This window comes from Sebastes umbrosus, chromosome 1 (assembly GCF_015220745.1).
Source record: "Sebastes umbrosus isolate fSebUmb1 chromosome 1, fSebUmb1.pri, whole genome shotgun sequence".
Classification (NCBI taxonomy): Eukaryota; Metazoa; Chordata; class Actinopteri; order Perciformes; family Sebastidae; genus Sebastes; species Sebastes umbrosus.
In genome coordinates, this window is record NC_051269.1 from 33,324,844 (window position 1) to 33,347,536 (window position 22,693).

Genomic DNA, 22,693 nt, shown 5'->3' on the forward strand with positions numbered 1-22,693 from the left:
ACTTATTGACCTTGTGAGGAAATGACGATCAAAACGGAATATACTGTCCAACACAAACCAGTGCTCTGATTTTAGTATAGCAAAACATTTTTACCGGGGATTCTGTTTTCTCCTCATCAGGTTCTGCTCCTGTGTCGACTGTTGCAGTCTCTGGGTACATTAGAAATATGAAATCATAATTTGACTTTGTAGAAAATGAACACATCACTCTTTTTTCGTGTAAACTCTGAGCATGTCTTCCTTTTCATGGCACATGTTGAAAGTGACACCTTGTGGCACCAGTTATGCACTACACCAGGGAGGAAAACATAACAATAAATGCTATAAAAACACACTATGCAACACTGTGTACATGTGTTATGGAAGTGATCTGTAAACACAGAATATTATTGCAGCATGTTTCAGTAACTACCCTCAGGGAGACCCTCCTTGGCCTTCAGTCTACGAGCCTCATCAGAGTCTTCATACAGGAGGCTGCCCTCCAACACAAAATGAACAGTCATCTGATCCACAACACTGGTCGGCTTGTAGGAACGTTCCTGCGAAACACAATAAGCAATGATGTGAGGAATAGCGAGCAGAGGAACCTGTTATTAGTTTTGTTTGATTGTGGTTAGGTGAGAAGACAATCTATGATAAAGGATAACTTCGGTATTTTTCAACCTGCACCCTATTTCCCAATGTTTTGTGTCTAAATTACTAAGGGAGACAAAAATTTCAGTCCAGTGTTGAGGTTGATGCTGTAACTGGCATCTGCAAAACGAGCTGCGAGGGAAAGTGAGCAGCGTCAATGTAGCATTACATTCACTAAAAGTGCTTGTTTTTGCCGTTGACAGGCTCAGATTGTTATCATACATGTCTGACAACATTATGGAAAGGACCATACAGAGAAATAAAACATTTCCCTTACCTTTTGCTTGATCCAGTCTGTTTGTTATTGTGTCCATGTCCCGCTCAAGGAGAAGTCTCGTTGTAAAATCTGAATATCCGTATACGGGCAGCCAAAGAATTCAATGACCTCATCCACATTGTCGAAATCATCTAAATATTCACCCGTGACATTGAAAATCTTTTCGATAACACTAAGCTACACTTTCCGTACTCCAACACAACAAATTCTGCCCGGCTGGCATTTGCGTTTCCACCATGGATGTATTCCACTATTCCACCGTTGTTGTCCTGCAACATGTCACCTCGTCAGATTTAAAAAATGGACTTCTCCTTGAGCGAGAATCTTTCCATAATGTCAGACTCCTATAATAACAATCAGAGCCTGTCATGGTAAAAACAAGCACTTTTAGTGGACATAAATGACGGTGCCATCTTTCCCGTATAGCACCACTTTACAACCTGTGATCAGCTGCCGTCTACAGCGTTATCCCTCAATACTGGACCAATATCAGAAATTTTTGTCCCTATTAGTCAGTTAGACACAAAATATGGGAAAATAGGGTACATTATGAAAAATACCAAAGTTACTCTTTAATTTTTTAAACAAAAAAGTAGAGGAACATTGGTTGGTAATAGCCATCTTTTAAATGTGACTAGCTGAGAGGGAAGCAACGATGTCTGCCTTTCTCTTGAAATAATCTTCAATATGAGGTGGCTTCAGTATTGCAGTGATACATCTACAGTGAGTGATGTAAAGTAATAAGCCTGGATATAACTTTGTTACCTTGAAGCTGTAGCGGACAATATTTTGGGGGGCGTGTGGGTTGTTTGCAGTCAGGATCCTTGTGATTTCCTCTTTCAGCTCCTATTGATATCATTATAGATGAAGCAGAGCACTTATAACAGCACAGGTTACACATGCCTGATTAATTAGGCAAAGGTATTGATTGCAAAAAATAATGACTAAAAAAGATGATGATGAACTATTCTAGTTGGGAAATAAACTCGGTTTGGTGGATTATTTCTCTGTTGTTATAGTGCTAATTGGCATTGTATTTTACGTCGTTGGAAAGCCTGTTTATTTACCTTCACAATGATGTCCAACTTGTAAGGATCATGCTTTTGTGGGATGAGCAGCACAAGTGATTATGTGGGTGGCGCCCAAGAAAAATTCGCCAAAATGCTCTGCCAATGGTAAACAGTGTATTCTCCTGTTGGTATTGACTCTTGTTTTGAGTTGTTTGGTGGATTGGATGATTGAACTCTTTATCAGTAACAAGGAACAAACAAGACATATTGGCTATTTTACACTTTTTTTTACATTTTGGCAAATGTTTCTTGGGTGCTACCCACATAATCAGCTGTGCTGCTCATCCCACAAATGCATTATCCTTACAAGTTGGATATCATTGTGAAGGTAAATAAACAGACTTTCGAACCATGTAAAATACAATGCCAATTAGCATTGTAACAACAGAGAAATAATCCACCAAACACAAATTTCCAAACTTTTTTTCCCGAGTTTAGAAAGAAGTTAAAGGGACTGTTTGTAACTTTTTAAGCGTATAAATGTACCGGGTCGGGATCCCATGCGCGCTCGCGTGTGGCCGGAGTCACTGCTCCTCTGCCTGCTTGCCTTCACTCACACAGCACGCGTTCTCGCTGTCTCGCTCCACCTCTAGACGTGAACGCGCGCTCACTACACACCGCAGAAGAGTTAGTTTAGCTCTGAGAATATCTAGTGAATGTACAGTGGACGTTTGTGCAGAAATAACTGCTGCAGCTCCTCCAGACCAACAGAGGTTTTCCGTGTCTTGTGAAGTGACGGGGCTCCGCAGCAAGAAACGTTATCGTCTCCGACCGGGTGCTGGTGTCTCCCTGCGGGTGCAGTCGGGAGGCGATAACATTTCTTTTCCCGCTTCAGCCCCGGCACTGACACGCTTTTGCTGACGGAGGAAGAGCCAACACTAGGATCAGCAGTGATTCATGGAGAGACCTCTGTCTGGTCAGCTAACATTACTGCCAAGCAGGTGAAATATACAGTGATAATGTGGTTTTAGCTGACGTGTGTTGCCTCACTATTTTGAGTGATGCTCGTTCATGTCTATTTAGAGCGAGCAAGCGCAAACCCAGCGCTGACTTTCGTTGGCTTAACGGCCACAGGTGTCGCTGTTAACAAGCATTTCTGAATCTTACAAATAGTCCCTTTAAGCAACAGCAACAAAGTCTGAGCCAATTCCCTCAACATAACCCATGTGGCTGTCTTGCTAAACTTGAGCAATGAAGATCTCTTACAGCCTCAGGGACCTCCTGTTGATCTGGAGGCTTCATCAGTCCTTTCCCTTGAGACCACTCCTCCCATCCCTCAGCAGGTACAGGTGCCTTCTGCGGAACAGTTGAGGGCTGTGGGAAAACAAATGAAAAACAGCTAAACGGTTAACTAGTTTCCCCTGTGTGAAAACAAATGACAACCAGCTAGCTAAATGGTTAGCTAGCTGAACAAAGTTGTCATTTAACGTTACCTTTCTCAGTGATGCTGCAATATTGTTAGGCATTGTGAAAAGAGTCCGGTTTAAAGACTATACCAACAATTTAGTTAACGTATTTAACGTTAGCCTTGTCAAAATACAGCACAACGACACAAAGTGAACCTTTAAATAGTTGTAAACCGTTAGCTAAAAGCTACAGAAGTCTCCAGCCAAAGAGTACAGAAGCAGCTGCCTGCCGCTGCTGCTGTATACAGGTTGCCATGACAACCAGCCGTCGCCGCCTCTTTCTATGGCGCTGGTCTCCTGTCAATCATTAAAGAGAACAAAGATCCTGATAAAGTCAAGATAACTCCCCATCACACGGAGCTCAAACGTATGGAAAGCTGTTTCAGCATTTATTCCATATCTTTGATAGCTTTCACTAGTACTACTACTAGTAAACATTTTGAGCCTCACTAGTTAACTAGTAAGTTCAAAAAGACTACGACTAGTGTTACTAGTGGACATTTGGGCCCTTACTAGTTAACTAGTGGCTCTTTTTGGCCTGCAGTAGTTAACTAGTAAGGTAAAAAAAAGACCTTCACTAGTGCATCTTGTGGCAGCTGCCAATTCTCTGGTGCTTGCTGTTGTTTCCCTTTTCCCTGGTGTTTTTTTGGTTGAATTGCTGAGTGATTAGAGGGTTATTCAGTTCACCTGTTGCGCAAGGTGTGGGGACTGGCTCTTAAATGATAGTTGAGAGCAGCTTGGTGCATTCCCCTCTTGGCCAATCAGGGTGTAACGACGCCCTTTCTGTAGGGCTTAAAAGAGGAGGGAAACTGCACACCCAGTGTCATTCTGATTTCTCCTTCACTCAATGCAACATGTGTTATCAGCCAAACCAGAAACTCTGGTCTGTTTTGGGCCCTTTTGGGATTCTGTGATCTTTGTGTTTTGTTTGTTGAGAGTGTTGACTCTCCTAGTTGGGGAAACAAGTTAAGTGCCAACCAATTGGGTTACCTGCACTGGGACGTTTAGGTACTATTTGTGCAACGATCTGGCTTGCCTTACAATAGCCTAATGCCTGTAGGCTGTATTTTTGTATTCTATTCATTTGTTGATTTTCAATGAAACCCTTTATACCCATTTCTTTTAGTGTATTTTATTTGGGAAAACTTTAAAGGAGGGTAAAAGGAAAAACACAAACCAATATTTCAGTTTCCTTAATTGTTTGTTAATATAGAGGCATTTGTTCATTATTGAAGAGGCATTTGTTCATTATTATTATTAAGAAGGCATTTTATTTTATATTATTATGTGGATGGGAACTGTTTTTCAGTTCTGACTGAACAACTAAAGTCTGGGGAACTCAGTACCTTTTTGTCCCTCACTAGTTAACTAGTGGACATTTTGAGCTGCACTAGTTAACTAGTAAGGTCAAAAAGGCTTTCATTAGTTAACTAGTGGACATTTCGGCCTTCACTAGTTAACGGACTGTTAGTTAATGCTTACTAGTGTATTAACTAAAGCTCATGTCCTTTCAAACAGTAAATAATGTATGAATTAATACCTTGGTTACCATGACCTTGGTTACCATGACCATTAGTAAATGCTTATTAGACATGTTAGTTACTGTTAATTAACTGTTAGAATTAAGGCTTATTAATGATTAATTAATGTACCGTTATTGTAAATAAACATTTATAAAAACTGTTTTCTCTCAATGAAATGGCTTGGCTGCTGTTAGTTAATTCTTATTACTGTATTAACTGATGTTAATAACGTCTTTTAAAACATTAAATAATGTATAAATTGATACCTTAGTTAACATGAACACCATTAGTAAATGCTTACTAGACACATATCATGTGCAATACTACTTTTTACATTCTCATGTACTATATCACTGTTCATTGTGTGCCATATTAATGTCCAACATGTGCAATATTACTTATTTTTCTGTTTGTTAGTTTACGTTACCTTTTTTATTTTATTTTACTTGTCTTATCTTATTTACTCATTTTACTAAATGTATCTTACTTAATTGTACTGGAGAGACTTACATACATAACCAGAGGAAAAGCAGCAGAATTTGAAAATATTTGGAAACCTTTGTTGGAGTTTCTTGGACGTCAGAGAGCACAGTCAAATTGAAACTGCTGTGTGTTGTTGAGTGCTGTTGTTGAAATTGTTGTTGTTGTTGTTTTTTGTTTTTTTTTTGTCTTATCTTTTATTTTCTTTGTTTTCTTTGTTGGATAAGTGAAACATGAAATGTCATGTCTCTTTTTCTTTGAAATTCTGACTAAACATTTCATTGTATAATTTAATTATTAATATTGTTAGTCTGTCTGTATGTGTATATATGTATATATGTCTATATGTAAATTCAATAAAAATATTGTTTAAAAAAAAAAAATGTGTCTTGTTATTATATTTGGCACTGGTGCTAGAAATAGTATTTTCTAATTTTATACACTTGTATTTTATACACTTGAACTTGTTGTAATTTAGTTGTATTTTTGAGCAATCTTTGGGACAATAATTTCCTTCGGGATTAATAAAGTTCTATCTTATCTTATCTTATCTTATCTTATCCTACTGTAGTCAAAAAGGGTGGCTATATTTTCCCTGAAATGACAAACACATGTGCAATATGAGGCAATTGGCAAGGCAAGGCAGCTTTATTTGTATAACACATTTTAGCAACAGGGCAATTCAAAGTTCTTTACATAAACATTCAAGAACATTGCGACAAAGTGCAAAAGAACATTAAGACATAATTAAAACAGTTATAAAAACATAAAAACATTAAAGATTAGAAAATAAAATATCTGTAAGATAGGGTGGGGGGAAAAAATCAATAAAAAAATGCAGTATTATATAAATATAGAGCTAGATAATCTACAAAATGTTTCAATTCGATGTTTTAATTAACCATCAATGCATGATTTTACTCCTCCTACGCATCCCAGTATGATCTCCTCTCTGATTGGTCAGACGTCATCATGAATATTCTCCAGACCCGGAAGCTGGGCGGTAGCTGCTGTTTTGCTGTCGAGTCACCTCTGTTCTGTCAGGATGGAGGAAAACGAGCTGCTATCATGCTGAAAAACCAAGGAGATCCGCTACAACCGAGCATCACCAACCGGGATAGTTAGTATTAGACACAACACAAGTTACACCGTTTTAATCTTGACTGCTGTATATCGTTTTCTGTCACACACTTTATGTCCAAAATGATGGAAGAGATCGACCGGTTCCAGGTTCCTCCAGTCAACGGAGAGACTCAGCCGCTGGTAAGAGAGGAGGAGACACACAAACACACACATACTGGATGCTAAACGGTGTTTTTGTCTCGCTATTGTGGGTTTTATCGTGACAGCTGCGTGACATAATCTGCGTGTGAGAGCTAACAGATAGCTTTGGCACAGCTTTGTGGATGGGTGTGTAGATTGATTATCTATAGGTAGATGAAAGGATAGCAGCTATATAACGTTATACATCGCTCTCTACACAGAGTGATTACATACATAATACATGTAATACTCATAAATAAGCCTTCACTTTGTTGTATTATAGGAATTAAACTACGCATTTGGCTACATTTTTAGATTAGAAAGAAAAAAATCCACGTCAGTATGCGCTTGTTTACATCAATAGCTCACACTGTTTTACATTTCGTCATGTGGTGACGTGTTATTTGGGTTGGGATTGCTGTAGGAGCTGATCTGATGGAGGATCTGATGCTGCAGACTGCAAACCCTCAGGATGGTTCTAGCTCAAGCAGGCCTATATAGTAAGAGAGTAATAGTATCTCCTTCTCCAGGTTTTATTATAGGACACAGACCTGTACAATTAAAATACTCCAACAGCAGCCAGTCATTTTGTGCTTGATCGCACTCTTTATAACATAATGGGAGACTAAATATCTCTGTGTTTGAATGCCATTATAATATAGAAAACAGAAGAAATTGTATTTGGTTCACCATCTGACTCTCATAAAGTTCCTATTGTTATTCATAACGAAAAAAATCCAGCAGGTATTTTCATAAAATGCTGCAGACTGCAAACCCTCAGGATGGTTCTAGCCCTAGCAGGCCTATACTATATACTGTAGTAAGAGAGTAAAGTCTCTCCATCTCCAGGTTTTATCATAGGACACAGACCTGCCTGTAAAATTATAATACTCCAACAGTAGCCAGTCAGAGCTGTAGGAGCCCAAATGATGGCTTGAACAGGATCTGATGCTGCAGACTGCAAACCCTCAGGATGGTTCTAGTCCGAGCAGGCTTATAGTATAAGTGAGTAGTCTCTCCTTCTCCAGGTTTTATTATAGGACACAGACCTGCCTGTACAATTAAGATTCAAGAGTTTTATTTGCCATTTGCACCTATAAGTACATTGGAATTCTGAGCAGTTTACACCGAGTCAGCTTTAAGAAAAGAAAAAAGGTAGAAAATGCACAAGGTAATTACAGTACAAAATAAGTAGTACATTCAACTCAACACAATAAATAAATTATTAAAAAATAAAACGCCCTCAGTGTAGTCAATAAAAAAACTAAACTACCCTCTGCATAAGAACGATACCCCCAGAATACAAATATACAGTATAAGTGCTCATGACCATGTTAAAAGAACTTGTAACCCTCATAAAAATATTTTTTACAATTACACAGTGGAAGGCAGCATATTGCACAGCATTACAGTCCATTCAGTTCAGATGTACTGTGTGTCCTATGGAGGTGAGGTGTGGGGTATTTGTGTGTTAGAATACTCCAACAGCAGCCAGTCATTTTGTGCTTGATCGCACTCTTTATAACATAATGGGAGACTATATATCTCTGTGTTTGAATGCCATTATAACATAGAAAACGGAAGAAATTGTATTTGGTTCACCATCTGACTCTCATAAAGTTCCTATTGTTTTCATAACGAAAAAAATCCAGCAGGTATTTTCATATAAATATTTGGGGCGTAATGATTGATCATCTGTTATCTTAGAAAGACCACAGGATGGTTAGCCCGAGCAGGCCTATATAGTAAGAGTAGTAGTCTCTCCTTCTCCAGGTTTTATTATAGGACACAGACCTGCCTGTGAAATTAGAATAGATATACTCCACCAGTCATTTTGTGCTTGATCGCACTCTTTATAACATAATGGGAGGCTATACATCTCAGTGTTTTGAATGCCATTATAATATAGGCCCAACCTGCACACTGGACAAGATCTGAAATGATAAATCATGGCCACCAATAACTTACTGCTCTTATTTCCTACATTTCATTCTGAGTTGAGCTTTTATTTCAGCACTACAGCTTATTATTACCATTGATAGTTTTAATACACCAAAAAAAAAAAAATCCACATCAGTATGCGCTTGTTTACATCAATAGCCCCACTGTTTTACATTTCGTCATTTGTGACGTGTTATTTGTGTTGGGATTGCTGTAGGAGCTGTAGGAGCTGTGAACAGGATCTGATGCATACAACACAAACAACAACACATACATTAAAATAGAAACTGCCACTTTTTATAAAAGACAGTTATACCAGTGTTTCCACAGGGGTGACTGGTATCGTATAACACTAAAACAAGGATTTGACAGTAGCATGTAATAATGGCGTTCTGAGAATCATTTAGCCGACATATACATTTATACATCTGGTTTCTCAGCAGAGCCTGGAAAGTGTTGACACCTGCATAATAGAACAGCTCGCTTGCACTACACCACCTGGGTTTCCTAAGAAATATCCGCATGCAGTCATTGTAGGCAACCTGAAGCTTATGCATTATTACCAAGGATAGCTTTAATACAGCAGCCTTGTTCACCACTCTTAAAACAAAGCAGTCTCAAACAGCTGTCCCCTTTTTATTTTGTAGTGTTTGCCTGAGGGGTTTAGGCAAAAGCAGAGCCTCAAGTTCTACTGTTCATTATCGCACCAGCCCTCCTACCCCTGAGGCTAAAAAACTCCAGCAGAAATCACAGAAGAACATACTTTCTCTGGTACAGAAAGTCTCCCTTTTTATGCAGCAGCGATTGCCTTCCCCTTATGAAGATTTGATCAGTCTGCTCTCATGTTTCATCCAGTGAGATTTCTGTGGGATTGAATCCAATATAAGAGATGCTTGGATTGTGGCTGCAGTGTGTCGGTGGTCAGCTTGTGTCCTAAAACTCTTCCTTATCACCTCATGTAATTACTAGGGCTGTCAAAGTTAACGCGATAATAACACTTCAATTTGTTAGCTAGAGTGAAGATACTGGCATCATATGAAACTAGAAAACCTAAGGAATCCTTTGGTACCAACCATGTCATACTAGGTTAAATAACACTCCAAAGTTATGCTAAATTTTGGCGAGGAACAACTGACATGGCCATTTTCAAAGGGGTCCCTTGACCTCTGATGTCAAGATATGTGAATGAAAATGGGTTCTATGGGTAACCACGAGTCTCCCCTTTACAGACATGCCCACTTTATGATAATCACATAAAGTCAGCACACTGACACACTGACAGCTGTTGTTGCCTGTTTGGCTGCAGTTTACCATGTTATGATTTGAGCATATTTTGTATGTTAGGGCAGTACCTGTGAGGGTTTCTGGACAATATTTGTCATTGTTTTGTGTTGTTAATTGATTTCCAACACAACATACTGTATATACTTACATCTGCTTAAAGCATGTCATGTTGGTAAGAGTATTAAATACTTGACAAATCTCCCTTTAAGGTACATTTTGAACAGATAAAAAATGTGCGATTAATTTGTGATTTATCACAAATTGGACAATCATGCGATTAATCGCGATTAAATATTTGAATCCATTGACAGCCCTAGTATTTAGTAATCATCATGCCATAGTCGAACAACATTGTGGAAATATTACCTGCTCTCTTTTGCATTTCCAGCCTCTGAAACAGTCCCTCACTTTACATTTTAGACCATGTCTGATTGTGTCAGAACCACAGTAGCTGTGGCGCACACGGCTGTGCATTTTAATGCTAATAACTTCATTGTGATTCCTAAACCGCATGAATACACTTGGCACCTGTTTCCTTGTTGAGAATGAATTTCACACAAATAAAACAGCTTTTTATAGAAGACAATGGAGTCGAAGCGCCGCTGGGTGTTTGTGTTGATCACATGCGGTACAGGTGCTCTTTGGATCCGTCAGGTGTGCTGTGCTTATTCCATTTTGTGAAGGGCTCATTGCATGGGTGGAATATGGTCTCAAAAAAAATATAAAATGCAAGTCTACCTCAAATATAATCCAAGGCACTCTTTAGGGTTTGTGCAAAATTACAATACCTTTTATTTTACATGGCAATATGTATTTAAAATGACCCTGAAGACCCATGTCAGTCACATCCTGTTGGTCATTTTAAATACATATTGTCATGTAGAATAAAGGGATTTTAGTTTTGCACAAACCCTGCAGCGTGCCTTGGATTATCTTTGATTACCATATTCCACCCATGCAATGATCCTTACACATAATGGAATACACTTTTTATAGAAATTAGAGTTATTGTCTGTTATCAGAGATGTTTTTTCCACTTTGTTTATTAGTTAGTAGTATTAATACAAAATGTTTTTTTGTATACAAAAGTAAAGAAAGACATTTTTCATCTTTTTTTTGTTAAGGAAACAAACAATAAAATCAAGTATAATAAGATAATCCCCATATTAAAATATTACTATTATTATTATTAATAATAATAATCATAATAATAATAATACTATTACTACTACTACTAATAATAATAATAAACAAAATTAAATAAACAGACCTATTAAAAACAAAACACAACAATAATAGACAAGGTGTGTGCGTGTTTGTATGTGATTATCAAAGATGTTTCAATGTGAATGTTAACTTGTAAATTATATTTAATCTGCCCTTAATTGAAATTAGTTTCTTGAGTGAAAAATGATATCCCAATAACTAGTCTTTTACAAACTGGCCCATCATTAAACACAAGGACATTTGAGAATGCTTACTGTATAGGCTAAATCTAAGTATAACAGTTCATAAGGATAACATGCAACTGTTTCAACGGTCACCTGATGTATCAGCCCATGCTGCTATTGGACAGTGGGAGGCCGTGATGTATAATCCTACCAATCGCTTAGTGTCTGTGCTGCATCAGCAACCTTGTGGCTCTTCATCATCAGAGGCAGTAAAGGAGTCTGAGAGGACAGGATGATGAAACTGATGCACTACAATAGGTCATCTCATTTATATGTGTATGTGTGTACACATGTTTTTTTGTGCGTGAGTGCAGGTGTAAGTGAATGCATGTTGAAGGTCAGGGTCACTGGCCTCGTTTCGACTTTTAATACATCAAGAATGTTTCACCCAAAATGTCATAGGCCAGGTCGTAATCATTTGTTAGTGACTGTCAGCACTCACATGTGTTTTACAGGAACTGCTGTGTAGGCTCTTAATGTATGGCCTGTCTGGCTTTGGCCTTCTTCAGCTATAGGGCTGTAACGGTATATCAATGTATACTGTGGTATGAAAGATGGTGCTTATCATACCGTCTACATTTGCTTATCTACGGTATTGAAAAAACGGACATAAGTGTGTGTGTGAGATAGTCTGGAGAAGTCTGGCTGCACTGTTGTGCACTTACAGTATATGTTAATTGTCAATGATCATAGGACATTCATTTAAAAGCTCAAAGCTGATGTTACTTTTCATTTAGTAGTTAATTACATGCTATAGTAGTGCTAACATCTAAACTAACATGCTTTAGTTTTAACATATTATAGTTGCATGCTATATTTTTTATCTGGTTTATTATTCTGCTCTCATTCCTTTAAGGGTCATTGTAACTAACAATAATAATAATTGCAATTATTTATTATTATTATTAACAACAACAACAATAACAAACAATAATAATAATAATAATAAAACCGTGATATTTTCTGAGACAGTTATCATACCGTTAAAATCTCATACTGTTACAACCCTATTCAGCTAACTGTTGTGACTGACTCTTCAGCAAATTAAGGTAATAATAATATACCACATGAATATAAAGGACTTATTTTGCATTGCATTTCGGTTTGGGAACTTTTGGTAACATTTCTTTAGGCCAAACTTTACTGATATAGTGTAAGCTGCTCTATTTTAAAATGAGTTTAAACTTGTTTATTGTGGGCTACCTGCTAGTTGCTATCAGTAATTTATGCGTCTTATATTCAAGAAGTGGCTGTGAATCCTGTCACAGGCAGCTTAATGCCAGAATCCCTCTCATTATTCACTGCCAGCTCTGCTGAAACATTTCAAAGGGGGTTTACTTGACAGACAATGTGACCCTACCTCATCACAGTATCTGTCCGTGGTGGAAGGGACGTGTGAAAAACAAGAATGAAAAAAGGATCCTGTGGGTAAGCCGTAATGATCCGAGGGAAGGGCCTGTCACAGAACAGAGAGAGCTCGTGTTTGTGCTTGTTACGGTGGGAATGCCTCATCTGTGTGCTGTGCTTTCACTGCTCCTACTAGTGTGTGCATACCGTAGTCACTGTTGCAGCTCTCATTAATTATTCCAGCTAAATGAACAACGTTTCATCGCCAGATGAGAAGGAGACTGTTTGATGCATTGAAGGCGTATTTGGCCGTAGTATATCGCAGTTTAAAAAGTGGGGAAATGGAAGGAGGATATTTTTCTTTCACAATAAGAGATGATTACAATGAGAACCATTTAAAGGAAACAGTATTAGCCTTTTGCTCTGATGATAATAATGTCAATTCATGCCTTAATTTTGCCTTTGCACTATCCAGACACTACATGTATCTACATAAACGTGCTGTGTTTTGCTGCTTTACCACATTTTTGTTGTTGGCAGCTTGTTTTTGAATGCGTTACATGAAAATTGATATGCAAAATAAGCTCCTCACAGTCCCTGCTAAATACTCCATGAATTTTTTATCAGGCCCTGTGAGATTAGATAAGCTCTATTGGTCTCATGGAATTGGCCTAAATTCATATAGCATTTTTGTAGTAATACCATGAAAGGGTTTTGATGAAATAGATTTTGTCATATCTGTGTCTAGACCTATTTATTTTGTAATCCCCCTCAATCCCCCTGCAATCTTTATAGACACTTTTTTCCGAAGTATAAACACGCCTGAGTTATGTGTCTTTTTTCGATACCCAACACTTTGATTATATATTTTATTTTGCGTTATTAAAATATATGTATACAAGTAGCATACTGCAGTGGTCTGAGCCTATATGAATATGAAGTTTCAGCTCCAGTTATTTAATCGCTTGGAGGATGGTTTAAATATAGCAGCCATTTCTCTGGAGAGAATACAGACTTATTGAGAGCCAAATGGCTGGTAGCCTTCGTCCATGTGGCCTGTGGAGACCCTTAGAGAGCAACAAGGGGAGGCCTGTAGGATCAACATAATGTGGAGCTCTGTCAGCAGAGCAGGCCAAGCGCGGCCCAGCTCCCCTCTCTCAATTCGGGGAAACCGTGGCTCCAACAGCAGCCCCCTCTGTTCTCCCACGGCCTCCTCCCCACGCCATCGCCGCTCACACATAAAAGAGACGGAGCCAGCGACATAGGCAGAACACTCAAGCCTATTGATGCTGCGGACCAGGCGGCGGCTATAGTAGCACACATATAGGCTTGGGAAATCTCGCCAGGGTATTGGACACAAGCAGGTTCTAAAAAAAGAGCTGATTTTCTGGGCTATGTGGGCCGGTGCTATAGCCTGGTGATAAATCAGGGGGCTGCTCTCAGTACGGAGTGGATTGTGCCCTCAGGGCTGTGTTCAATTTCAGATGCCCAGTGGAAGTAAAACACAAGTTGATTTGAATTGTATTACTAGAAAACAGCTTGGGTCCACGTTTAATCCCTGTCAGCTACTGAATTAGCAAACAATGCAGTCTCTGAAGAGACAGGACATGAGACAGGAGACCCTAGGATATTTATCTGAGATATAAAGTATGTGATTGTACTAATATTAGATATAACATGTTAGTTGTTAGTGTTGTTATCAGTGGACAAGTGAAGCCAATGCAGAAGTGCCTTAAACTTGCATTCTTTGTAATAGCCAGCAGGGGGGGACTACTCTGGTTGCAAAAAGAAGTCTGATTGTATAGAAGTCTATGAGAAAATGAGCCTACTTCTCACTTGATTTATTACCTCAGTAAACATTGTAAACATGAGTTTATGGTCTCAATCGCTAGTTTCAAGTCTTCTTCAATACATCATGATGTTCATTTAGTAAATTATGGTCCCATTTAGAGTCAAATAGACCATAAAGCAGGGTATGCTCTAGGGCGTGGCCACCTTGTGAGTGATAGGTCGCTACCAGAGTCTGGGAGTTGTCCCTGTTTTCGTCTAAGAACTTTAACTCTTTCACAATGTGTTTTCAGTTCATGAAAGTTAATTGTAACATTTTGGTTGCCTAAAAATGTTTTATTCACAAACCAATGGGTGACATCACTGTGACTACGTCCACTTCTTACTGTCTACGGTTGTTATTTAGTTGTATCAAAGCTAATGTGCTCTGTATTGCGTCTTTTTATTTTTCTAGGACCCAGCAGAATCCTCCACCTCAGAGGCGGACCCTGACACCAAGGGAGAGACCGTGGCCATGAACTACAAGCCCTCACCACTGCAAGTCCAAATAGGTATCACATCAATACATGACTTCACATTTTATAATCAAGTTTCAACAGTTGGCTTATAATGAAACATTATGAATATAATATTCCATTTCTGCTTATAGATCCCCAGAAATGTTACACACTGTTCCTTTAACACATTTGTGAACTAAATGCGGCCATGGGCTGCTGCAGTATGTAGATTTGTGTTAGGGCATCATGAAAGGGCAAAATAAGCACAAACATTCTGCTCAGTTCATATCCAGTACAAGGAGCATATTTACAAAGAGCATTGTATGTCAGTGAAATTATATTCCCCAGCATCGTAATTTACTTCTGCTGTCAGAGGTGCCAGACCGTCTCTGAGCTGCCTCCGTTATTGTGCCGCCACAACACTGTGAAAGCCTCTGTCAAACTCAGCATTCCTCATTTTATTTAATCCTAAAGGCTCTGTTCGTAAAAATAAACTTGCTGAAAAATAATTGTTTCCTGAAACTGAAACACCAGTAAATATCTCCAAAATGTTCAGTTTTGTCAAAGGATGACATCCTCTAAAACAGTGGTTCTCAACCAGGGGTCCGGGGACCCCCAGGGGTCCTTGAAGGAGTTACAGGGGGTCTCCAAAAAAATGGGGGAATAGAATAAATTATTTTCACTATTTAATTCAGTGAGTAAGAGTCAGTGACTATTCTGATCATAGGTTTCACTTCCTCCGCAGTTATCTCCTCAACTGTAGTTGACAACTAATCATAACAACCAACCTTTTTTTTATGGAGGTCCGTGAAGCAAATATTATCAACTGGGGGCTGTGACCTAATTTGTATCAATTCAGGTTCCTTGACATGAAAAAGGTTGAGAACTACTGCTCTAAAGCACATTTAAGGGGAGACACAGGTAAATAGGGTAAAAATTAAACTAATAGATATCACCATGAAGCTTCCCCAGTTGATTACTTACATTAAGGCAAATAAGGCAATTGGATAAATATGCAAATGAGGCATTTTCTTGTTAAATATGTGCTAATTTGCATACATTTCCAGGACGGAAATCTGAACATTGGCTAAAGCCAGGTTCAAAATTCTTGTTTCATTTTGTTGACGTATTAGAGTCAAAGGTTAACACAGACAGAATTTTGGATATCTCTTTTTTTATCACTCCATAAATCAGAATATACTGTCAACAGAAGTTTTATCAGTTTTCTGAAATGTTATGTTTAAATATGTAAATGAGACGTTATCTCATGGTAACTGTTGGTGAATTTAGGAGAAATCTACAGACGCAAACAGACAAAATGTAGTTAAATAAACAACTAAATGTGTATTTTGCTTTCCACTGAAAAAAGACATGGAAGCAAAATGGCTAAAAGATTGTATTGACAAGTGTATAAAAAACGATTTGCCTAGGGTGTCTCCCCGTAAATTGAATTAAAGGTCCTGCCTGTGCTGGCTACTGTATAAAGGCTTTATGCTGTTTAGCAGATCCAATCACTAAAAGCCTGTTTTCGTTTTGAACACATTTGATTACTATTTTCAACAAACAAAATCATATAAATCTGCAACTGACGGTAATGAAATTGAAGTTTATTGATGCTTCTACTGATGACATCACACCCTGTGGTTGCCCAGAGAAACAGAGGGACCTCGCCAGGAAGGGATCAGTGAAGAATGGCACCGTGGGAAGTCCCGTCAATCAACAACCTAAGAAGAATGCCAGGACAAGGTAACAGCTCCCACTGCCTACTTTGTTTCCTGTTATGTTGACCCAACTCCACCACAAATGTTACACTTTGCATCAATTAGCATCTCAAGCAATATGTTTGTGTATCCTCTCTGCTCGGCGTGCTACTGAAGGCGTTATTTGCTGCTGGGGGACGCCATCAAACTTCTTAATGTCACAACAAAGATTTTTAGAGAAGGGGATGTTTTTGTGGGTGCGAATGGTGATAAAAGAGTCCCACAACATTGACTACTGGCTCATCTGTCTAATCCCACTCCCTGGTGGATTAGTGGAAATATAAGAAAGGCTACCGACTGGTCTGGACTCCGAGTCTCCGAGGGGGAAAGATAATCTAGAAACGCCTGCAGTCTGAACGCTACAGATTAGCCCCAATTTTTGTGTCCTTGTGGCCTGTAAGAAGGATGCCAGACAATTATCCTGTTCCTGTCTTACATGATTTGAAATGTTTGGAGTGGGTGTTTCAGAGAGAACGCATTGTACTGCTCGGCTAAAATTGTAAAAGACCTTTGTTGTTCAAGTTTCTTCTTCTTCTTTCTTCTGCGTGTCGTCTTTGTGTTCTGCCTCGTTCTCTGTGCTCATCTTCAGGTTGGTGGTGCCAAACAAAGGCTACTCCTCTTTAGACCAGAGCCCAGATGAGAAGCCCCTGGTAGCACTGGACACTGACAGGTATGTATATTATTTACACTAAAACATGGCACGGTTAGAAGAGGTCGACCTAAAAGGAGAGAAAAAGAGAAATTTGCTAAGTTTTTGGAGGTCTCACTCTGTCATGATGCTGCATTAATCCATAGAGCAACTTGAGAGAGTTCTTAACAGAAGGGATCCTAAAAAGGGACAAAGCCTCTCCCAGGGCGCAGGATTAGAGGATAGCAGGGTGAGGAGGATTTGGACGGGGAAAAGCGGCTCAGAGCGAGCGTTCGCTCCCACCCTGTACAGTACCAGCAGGTCTGCATTTGACACAGATGAGTCCCACCCTTTGTGCCCTCCGTATGCTGCTACACGAGGGAAACTCTCATGTGAAACGAGCACCAACCACGCTTACATCATGTATTGCATCACACACATACCCTCTGACAAGCTTTCTGACTCACACAGCCACACAGGACGCCCGTTTGTTTATTGTCCACATTTCAGATTCACGTGCAGAGCCTTTGCACAATGTCGCTCTGTTCTGTTTGTTTACAGTGTTTGAAAGGGAGACTCATTTGGAGGAAAAAGCCTGTTAGCTGCATTAACATGATATCACTACTAGTTAGATAGGTCACATTTTATGTAAAAAAAAGGTTGTTAGTGTCCTGTATGTTGTTGAACATGTGCTACAGTATATCATTAATAAAGCCAATTTTTTCCATAGGAATCAAAAGACTGCAGCAAATTGTCTTTTTAAAGGGACATGAGGTGTACTACTACCCAGCCTGTGAAAACAGTTGTACTGTATAATGCCTTCTGTGGCTCTGGTGGAGATTTTTCATATATAAGAAAATAATAGATTAAATAAATAAATAAAATAGATTTAAAGAAGAAGAATGTATGGTTTTTTTTCTCCTTATAATTTTTAAAAGTTTATTTAAAATTCTATTTTTTTAAATTATCATTATTATTTTGATTTATTTCTTTAAATTAATATCCTTGTGTCTCTGTAACATTATGTTGAGTACTTGTTTGTACATTTGAATGTTTTTTCAATATATATTTTTTTAAATCACTGCTATGAACCCAGAAAAAAATAAAAAATAAAAAAATAAACGCGATAGAGACTACAGATTTAAAACAGAAAGTCTGCATTACAAACCGGGACCACAGAGTTTGAAAGACGTGGACATTTACCAGGCAGGAAGCATATTACGAAAGAGCTCACAGAGTTGCATTATGGGAAATGTAGGATCCAGCTTTTTTTTTTTTTTTTAGGCTTGACGTGTACGTTGACTAAAAGTCAGGATATCCTGACCTCTGCTGCTTCGATTTGAACCGGTCTGTAAAAGTCTGACTCTCTGGAGTCAGCCGATTAGAATGTTGTCAGGCTATTAAATAGGCGTTATCGGTCGCTGTAAGCCCCATAGATGTGGGTCGATACTAATTCTGACTCTTTTGAGGCGCTTGTGTCTAACTGCTGACCTCTCCTGTCTTTCAGTGACGATGACTTCGACATGTCCAGATACTCCTCATCAGGATACTCCTCAGCCGAGGTGAGATGTCTGAGGGACCAGGTATCTATGCACGCATTATACTGTTTCACAGCGTCATTTGGTGAACCCACAAACATCACAACCTGATCACCCAGTTCCATTGTCACACCAGGTATATGTGCACCCATTAAAGGATTCATAGTCCGTCATCTGTCGTGATTTATTCCATAATTCTCATCCAAATTCCTCTTCATTTCTTCCTCTTAGACTAGAAATATTTCTATTTGTTTTGCCGCCGATCCCCTGCCTGCACTTTATATGTTGCTGCCTTCTGTTTCTGTACAATCTAATCCATTTGGATCACCATGTTTTTCAACGTCTATAGTGCGATTTTTAGAATCAACATAGGGACTAATTCAACTAACAAGGTCGTTCGTAGCTGGAAGGATTTGTCAAAATTGTCATGAAGCTGTGCTGATACTGTGTCTCCTCTCTTTTACCTCCGCAGCAGATCAACCAGGACCTGAACATCCAGCTCCTGAAGGATGGGTACCGGCTCGACGAGATCCCGGACGACGAGGACCTGGATCTGATCCCCCCCAAAGCAGTCAACCCCACCTGCATGTGCTGCCAGGCTGCTTCCTCCACAGCCTGTCAAATCCAGTAGCACCACCCCCCCCCACACACACAAAAAAAAGAAAACCTCCTGCCTGCCACCTGCATTGAGGCCAACTACTGACCAGAGAGGCAGCAAGGAGGAAAAACTATCGGCTGGCAATGGCACAAAGGGAAAACAAGGGTTTCTAAATGCTAAATTAAGAAATGGAGATCAAGTCTTGAGAAAAGAGTCAATATGTACAGTATCCATGCACGTTCCTCCTATGGTTGGATCTGTGCATCTTACTTCTGCATTGTTGCTCGACTGATGGCAGAAACTTTACCTCTAAGGAAAACATGTTACTTTTGCTTCTTCTTCGTTTGACTTCCGTCTCACGCTTGTGGATATTTTGGTTTACGAGGACCACGAGGGATTGCGCGTCATCGTGGAAGAACGGAAATCGGTCAACGGGAACTTGAATAAATAGCTGAAATGGTGTCATTACCGTGACAGTGGAGTCTCCTTCTTCTACTAGTGTGTCATTAACGGCGTCGGATTCGATGAACAAGAAGAGATAGGAAGTTTTGTAGTGGCCATTGTTTTTTTTTTCTCTTTCTCATTTCTTTCAGCCAGTCTGCTTCGTCTTCCTGTGTATATAAGTGTCAAAAATGACGTGCGTATGTGTCTAAATATGTCCAAGAAAGTAGTGCTGAAGCACTAACGCTTACACTATGGGAGTCATTTCTTTTCCAAGTTTGTCTGTTACACCAAGGTTGTGCTGCTTAACTGTTTCATATTCATTTATTTAAAAGAAGCTGAAAACAAAATAGCATGTTGCCTGTTAACACTGTGTCCTAATGACCAGCTCGTGCAGATGATTTATTGGTTTTTATCGACCTCTAAACACATCCTTGTGCCGATGAGACATTATGTGATGTTTAAAAACATCAAGTTAGGAATATTTAGGTTCACCCGCTGTAATATCAGAAACAGCTCATGAGTTAGTGCGTATACTTCCTTTGTGTTTGTCCACGTTAGTCCCGACGTAAGAGGAGCACAAAGGCAGTCACCACCAGTGAATGTGCTTACAAAATAATAATAATATGAGGCTTAGAATATGTGCAAATACATAGAAAGTTGTACACTTTTGTCTGTACCTGTTCTGAAGAATGTCTATAAAGTGATTCCATATCGCCTAGATGGAAATGAAATGGGATTTTCTTTTTGTTAATTTAAAAATGACACACAAGTTTTTTTTTCTAAGTGTATTTGCGCATATTCACCTTGAGTTTTAATATAATCTCATTTGTCTGATCTGATTTGGGGACTGTATATGTAGCACCGGACACAGCTGTGTATTGTCGATGCTTTATATGCCACTGGATGTTTCCCATGATGTTGAAAAGGAAGTAGTCCTTGCTGTTAGGAAGTGCATACTGTTTATTTGTCATGTTTACATCACGCTAAAGACATCCCTAGAGCCCTACAGACATCAGCTGTTCTCTAGTAGATGATTAAAAAAAGACACTTGCATGTGAATCTGAAACAAATGACGGTGGAAGATCAGGTTTCCCAAAACAACTTTGACCAGAATGACACCTGAAAAACGTTTTCTATTTAACATAACTTAAACCTAGATAAGCTCTTATGTCAGTTAATATAACTACAGTTCTAAGTATGTGTGCACTACTTACTCCCTCATGGTACCATTCAGGATATTCTGTTGACTCATGAACGAGGGATTTGAGATCAGGATGTGAAATTCTGAACTTCTGAAATACTGTGTGCATCTGTGAACAAGTCTATCTTGATGGATGTGTTGCAGTGTTTTTGGGGAAACATTACATTCTTCTTTCACAACTGATGCTCTGCTGATTTTGTTAGCACATTTACAACTTGGAAGTTTCACATTTTAATGAAAATCCGTACAGAAAGGACCACAGCAAAAGTCATGTTGTCGATGCAGAGTGTAATGACTGCATCTCTTAGAGCTGGTTTTGTCTGGAGAGGTGAGAGATCCGCAAGAATACATGTAACCATGGTGAAGAAAGGAAGTTTTTGCTCTGGTCAAAGGAATGAATAGTGCCGTATGTGGAGAGTAAACAGAACTAAAAGCGAGAAAAACCTGTAAGAGGGCATCTCCTTTCTCTTATTAATGATATACCTGATAATAGAGCCTCAATGCATTTGCATTTGAGTTACAAAAATAAAGAAAAGGTTACATTTCATTTGCAAATAAGGTGCCAAGTGTGTAGATAATAAAATGAATTGCATTAAGTAGAAAAAAAAATACACGAATAGAGCAGTATTTCAGTTGATATGTCACTAATGCAGCTACTGGCTGATGTTGGACTAGTAGCTGTGTACAGTTAACATTAACACTGAGGGACTGACTGTAATTGACTACGGTGCTGATTTTTGTTTCCTAACATTCACATCATCCTAATAGATTCACACGCAGGCCGTCGCAGTCGTGCCGTGTGCACCGCTCCCGGCCAAAGTCATCTCACGCAGCTTCACTAAGAGTTCAGAGTCTAAAGTAATGCATTGTAACAGAAGCTATTTATTTTGCAGTTGTGTGTTTTTAATTTATTTGTCAAGAATGGGAAATAATTAATACGCAGACAGATGCTTTTTTTTTTTATTATTATTTGTCAGGTGCTTATTATGATGATTGTGAACTGGTTCCATTTAGATTTTAACAGTGTCAAAGTTCTGTGTATAGTGCAACATATCAAAAAATAAATATTAGATATCTGAAATGTGATGGCGCAGTGTGATTCTGTACGTTTTTAATTGTTCATTATTTGCCATCAATTTTTTTTAAACAAGGTTTCATTTTACCAATACATACTGTAGACCAGAGGTTCCCAACTTTTTTCCTTTTGGGGACGCCTTTTCTATTATTGAGTAATCTGACGACCCCTGACTAAGTGACCTATATAGATATTTTGTATTATATTCAATGCAAACAATAACAGTACAGAACAACTGATAGTGAACGCAAGAACTGCAGGAAGTTTGTGTAAAATGAGCGATTTGGATGAATTTTGAGCAGATTATTTCCTGTGAATATTACATCAGAGATGAGTTTTCCTGATATTTTTAGGGACTTCTAATACAATTCTCTGTAGTGTGTAATTTTATTTTTAACAATCAAAAATGCTTAATAGGCTTCTTTTTTAACTTCTTTTTTTAACATAGTTAAAAGTTGGGATAGTTGGGATACAAGCATAGTTTTTTAA

The 22,693-nt window shown here is 38.7% G+C and overlaps 2 protein-coding genes across 4 annotated transcripts in view; one reads left to right on the plus strand and one right to left on the minus strand.

The window, feature by feature from the left end:
* Positions 1–3,645, minus strand: part of dnai1.2 (dynein, axonemal, intermediate chain 1, paralog 2) — a 28,709-nt gene extending 25,064 nt beyond the window's left edge. Inside the window, exons 1-5 of the mRNA XM_037776015.1 lie at positions 3,414–3,645; positions 3,187–3,294; positions 1,676–1,756; positions 413–539; positions 95–150 (exon numbers count right to left, since the gene is read on the minus strand). Coding sequence (XP_037631943.1) covers positions 95–150; positions 413–539; positions 1,676–1,756; positions 3,187–3,294; positions 3,414–3,446 — 405 coding nt within the window. The 5' untranslated portion in view covers positions 3,447–3,645. The remainder of the gene's footprint in view (positions 1–94; positions 151–412; positions 540–1,675; positions 1,757–3,186; positions 3,295–3,413) is intronic.
* A 2,729-nt stretch (positions 3,646–6,374) lies between these two features.
* Positions 6,375–22,210, plus strand: fam219aa (family with sequence similarity 219 member Aa). Of its 3 annotated transcripts, none has more exons than XM_037778911.1 (6): positions 6,375–6,652; positions 14,918–15,014; positions 16,613–16,706; positions 17,310–17,390; positions 18,856–18,931; positions 19,359–22,210. In XM_037778911.1, the coding sequence occupies exons 1-6, from the start codon at positions 6,584–6,586 to the stop codon at positions 19,515–19,517; spliced, it is 576 nt and encodes a 191-aa protein (XP_037634839.1). In that variant the 5' UTR covers positions 6,375–6,583; the 3' UTR covers positions 19,518–22,210. The 3 variants fall into 3 exon arrangements, with proteins under 3 accessions (XP_037634839.1, XP_037634847.1, XP_037634854.1); XM_037778919.1 differs by having other exon boundaries at positions 6,378–6,652; positions 18,856–18,910; XM_037778926.1 differs by lacking the exon at positions 6,375–6,652 and adding an exon at positions 7,068–7,152.
* The last annotated feature ends 483 nt before the right edge of the window (positions 22,211–22,693 follow it).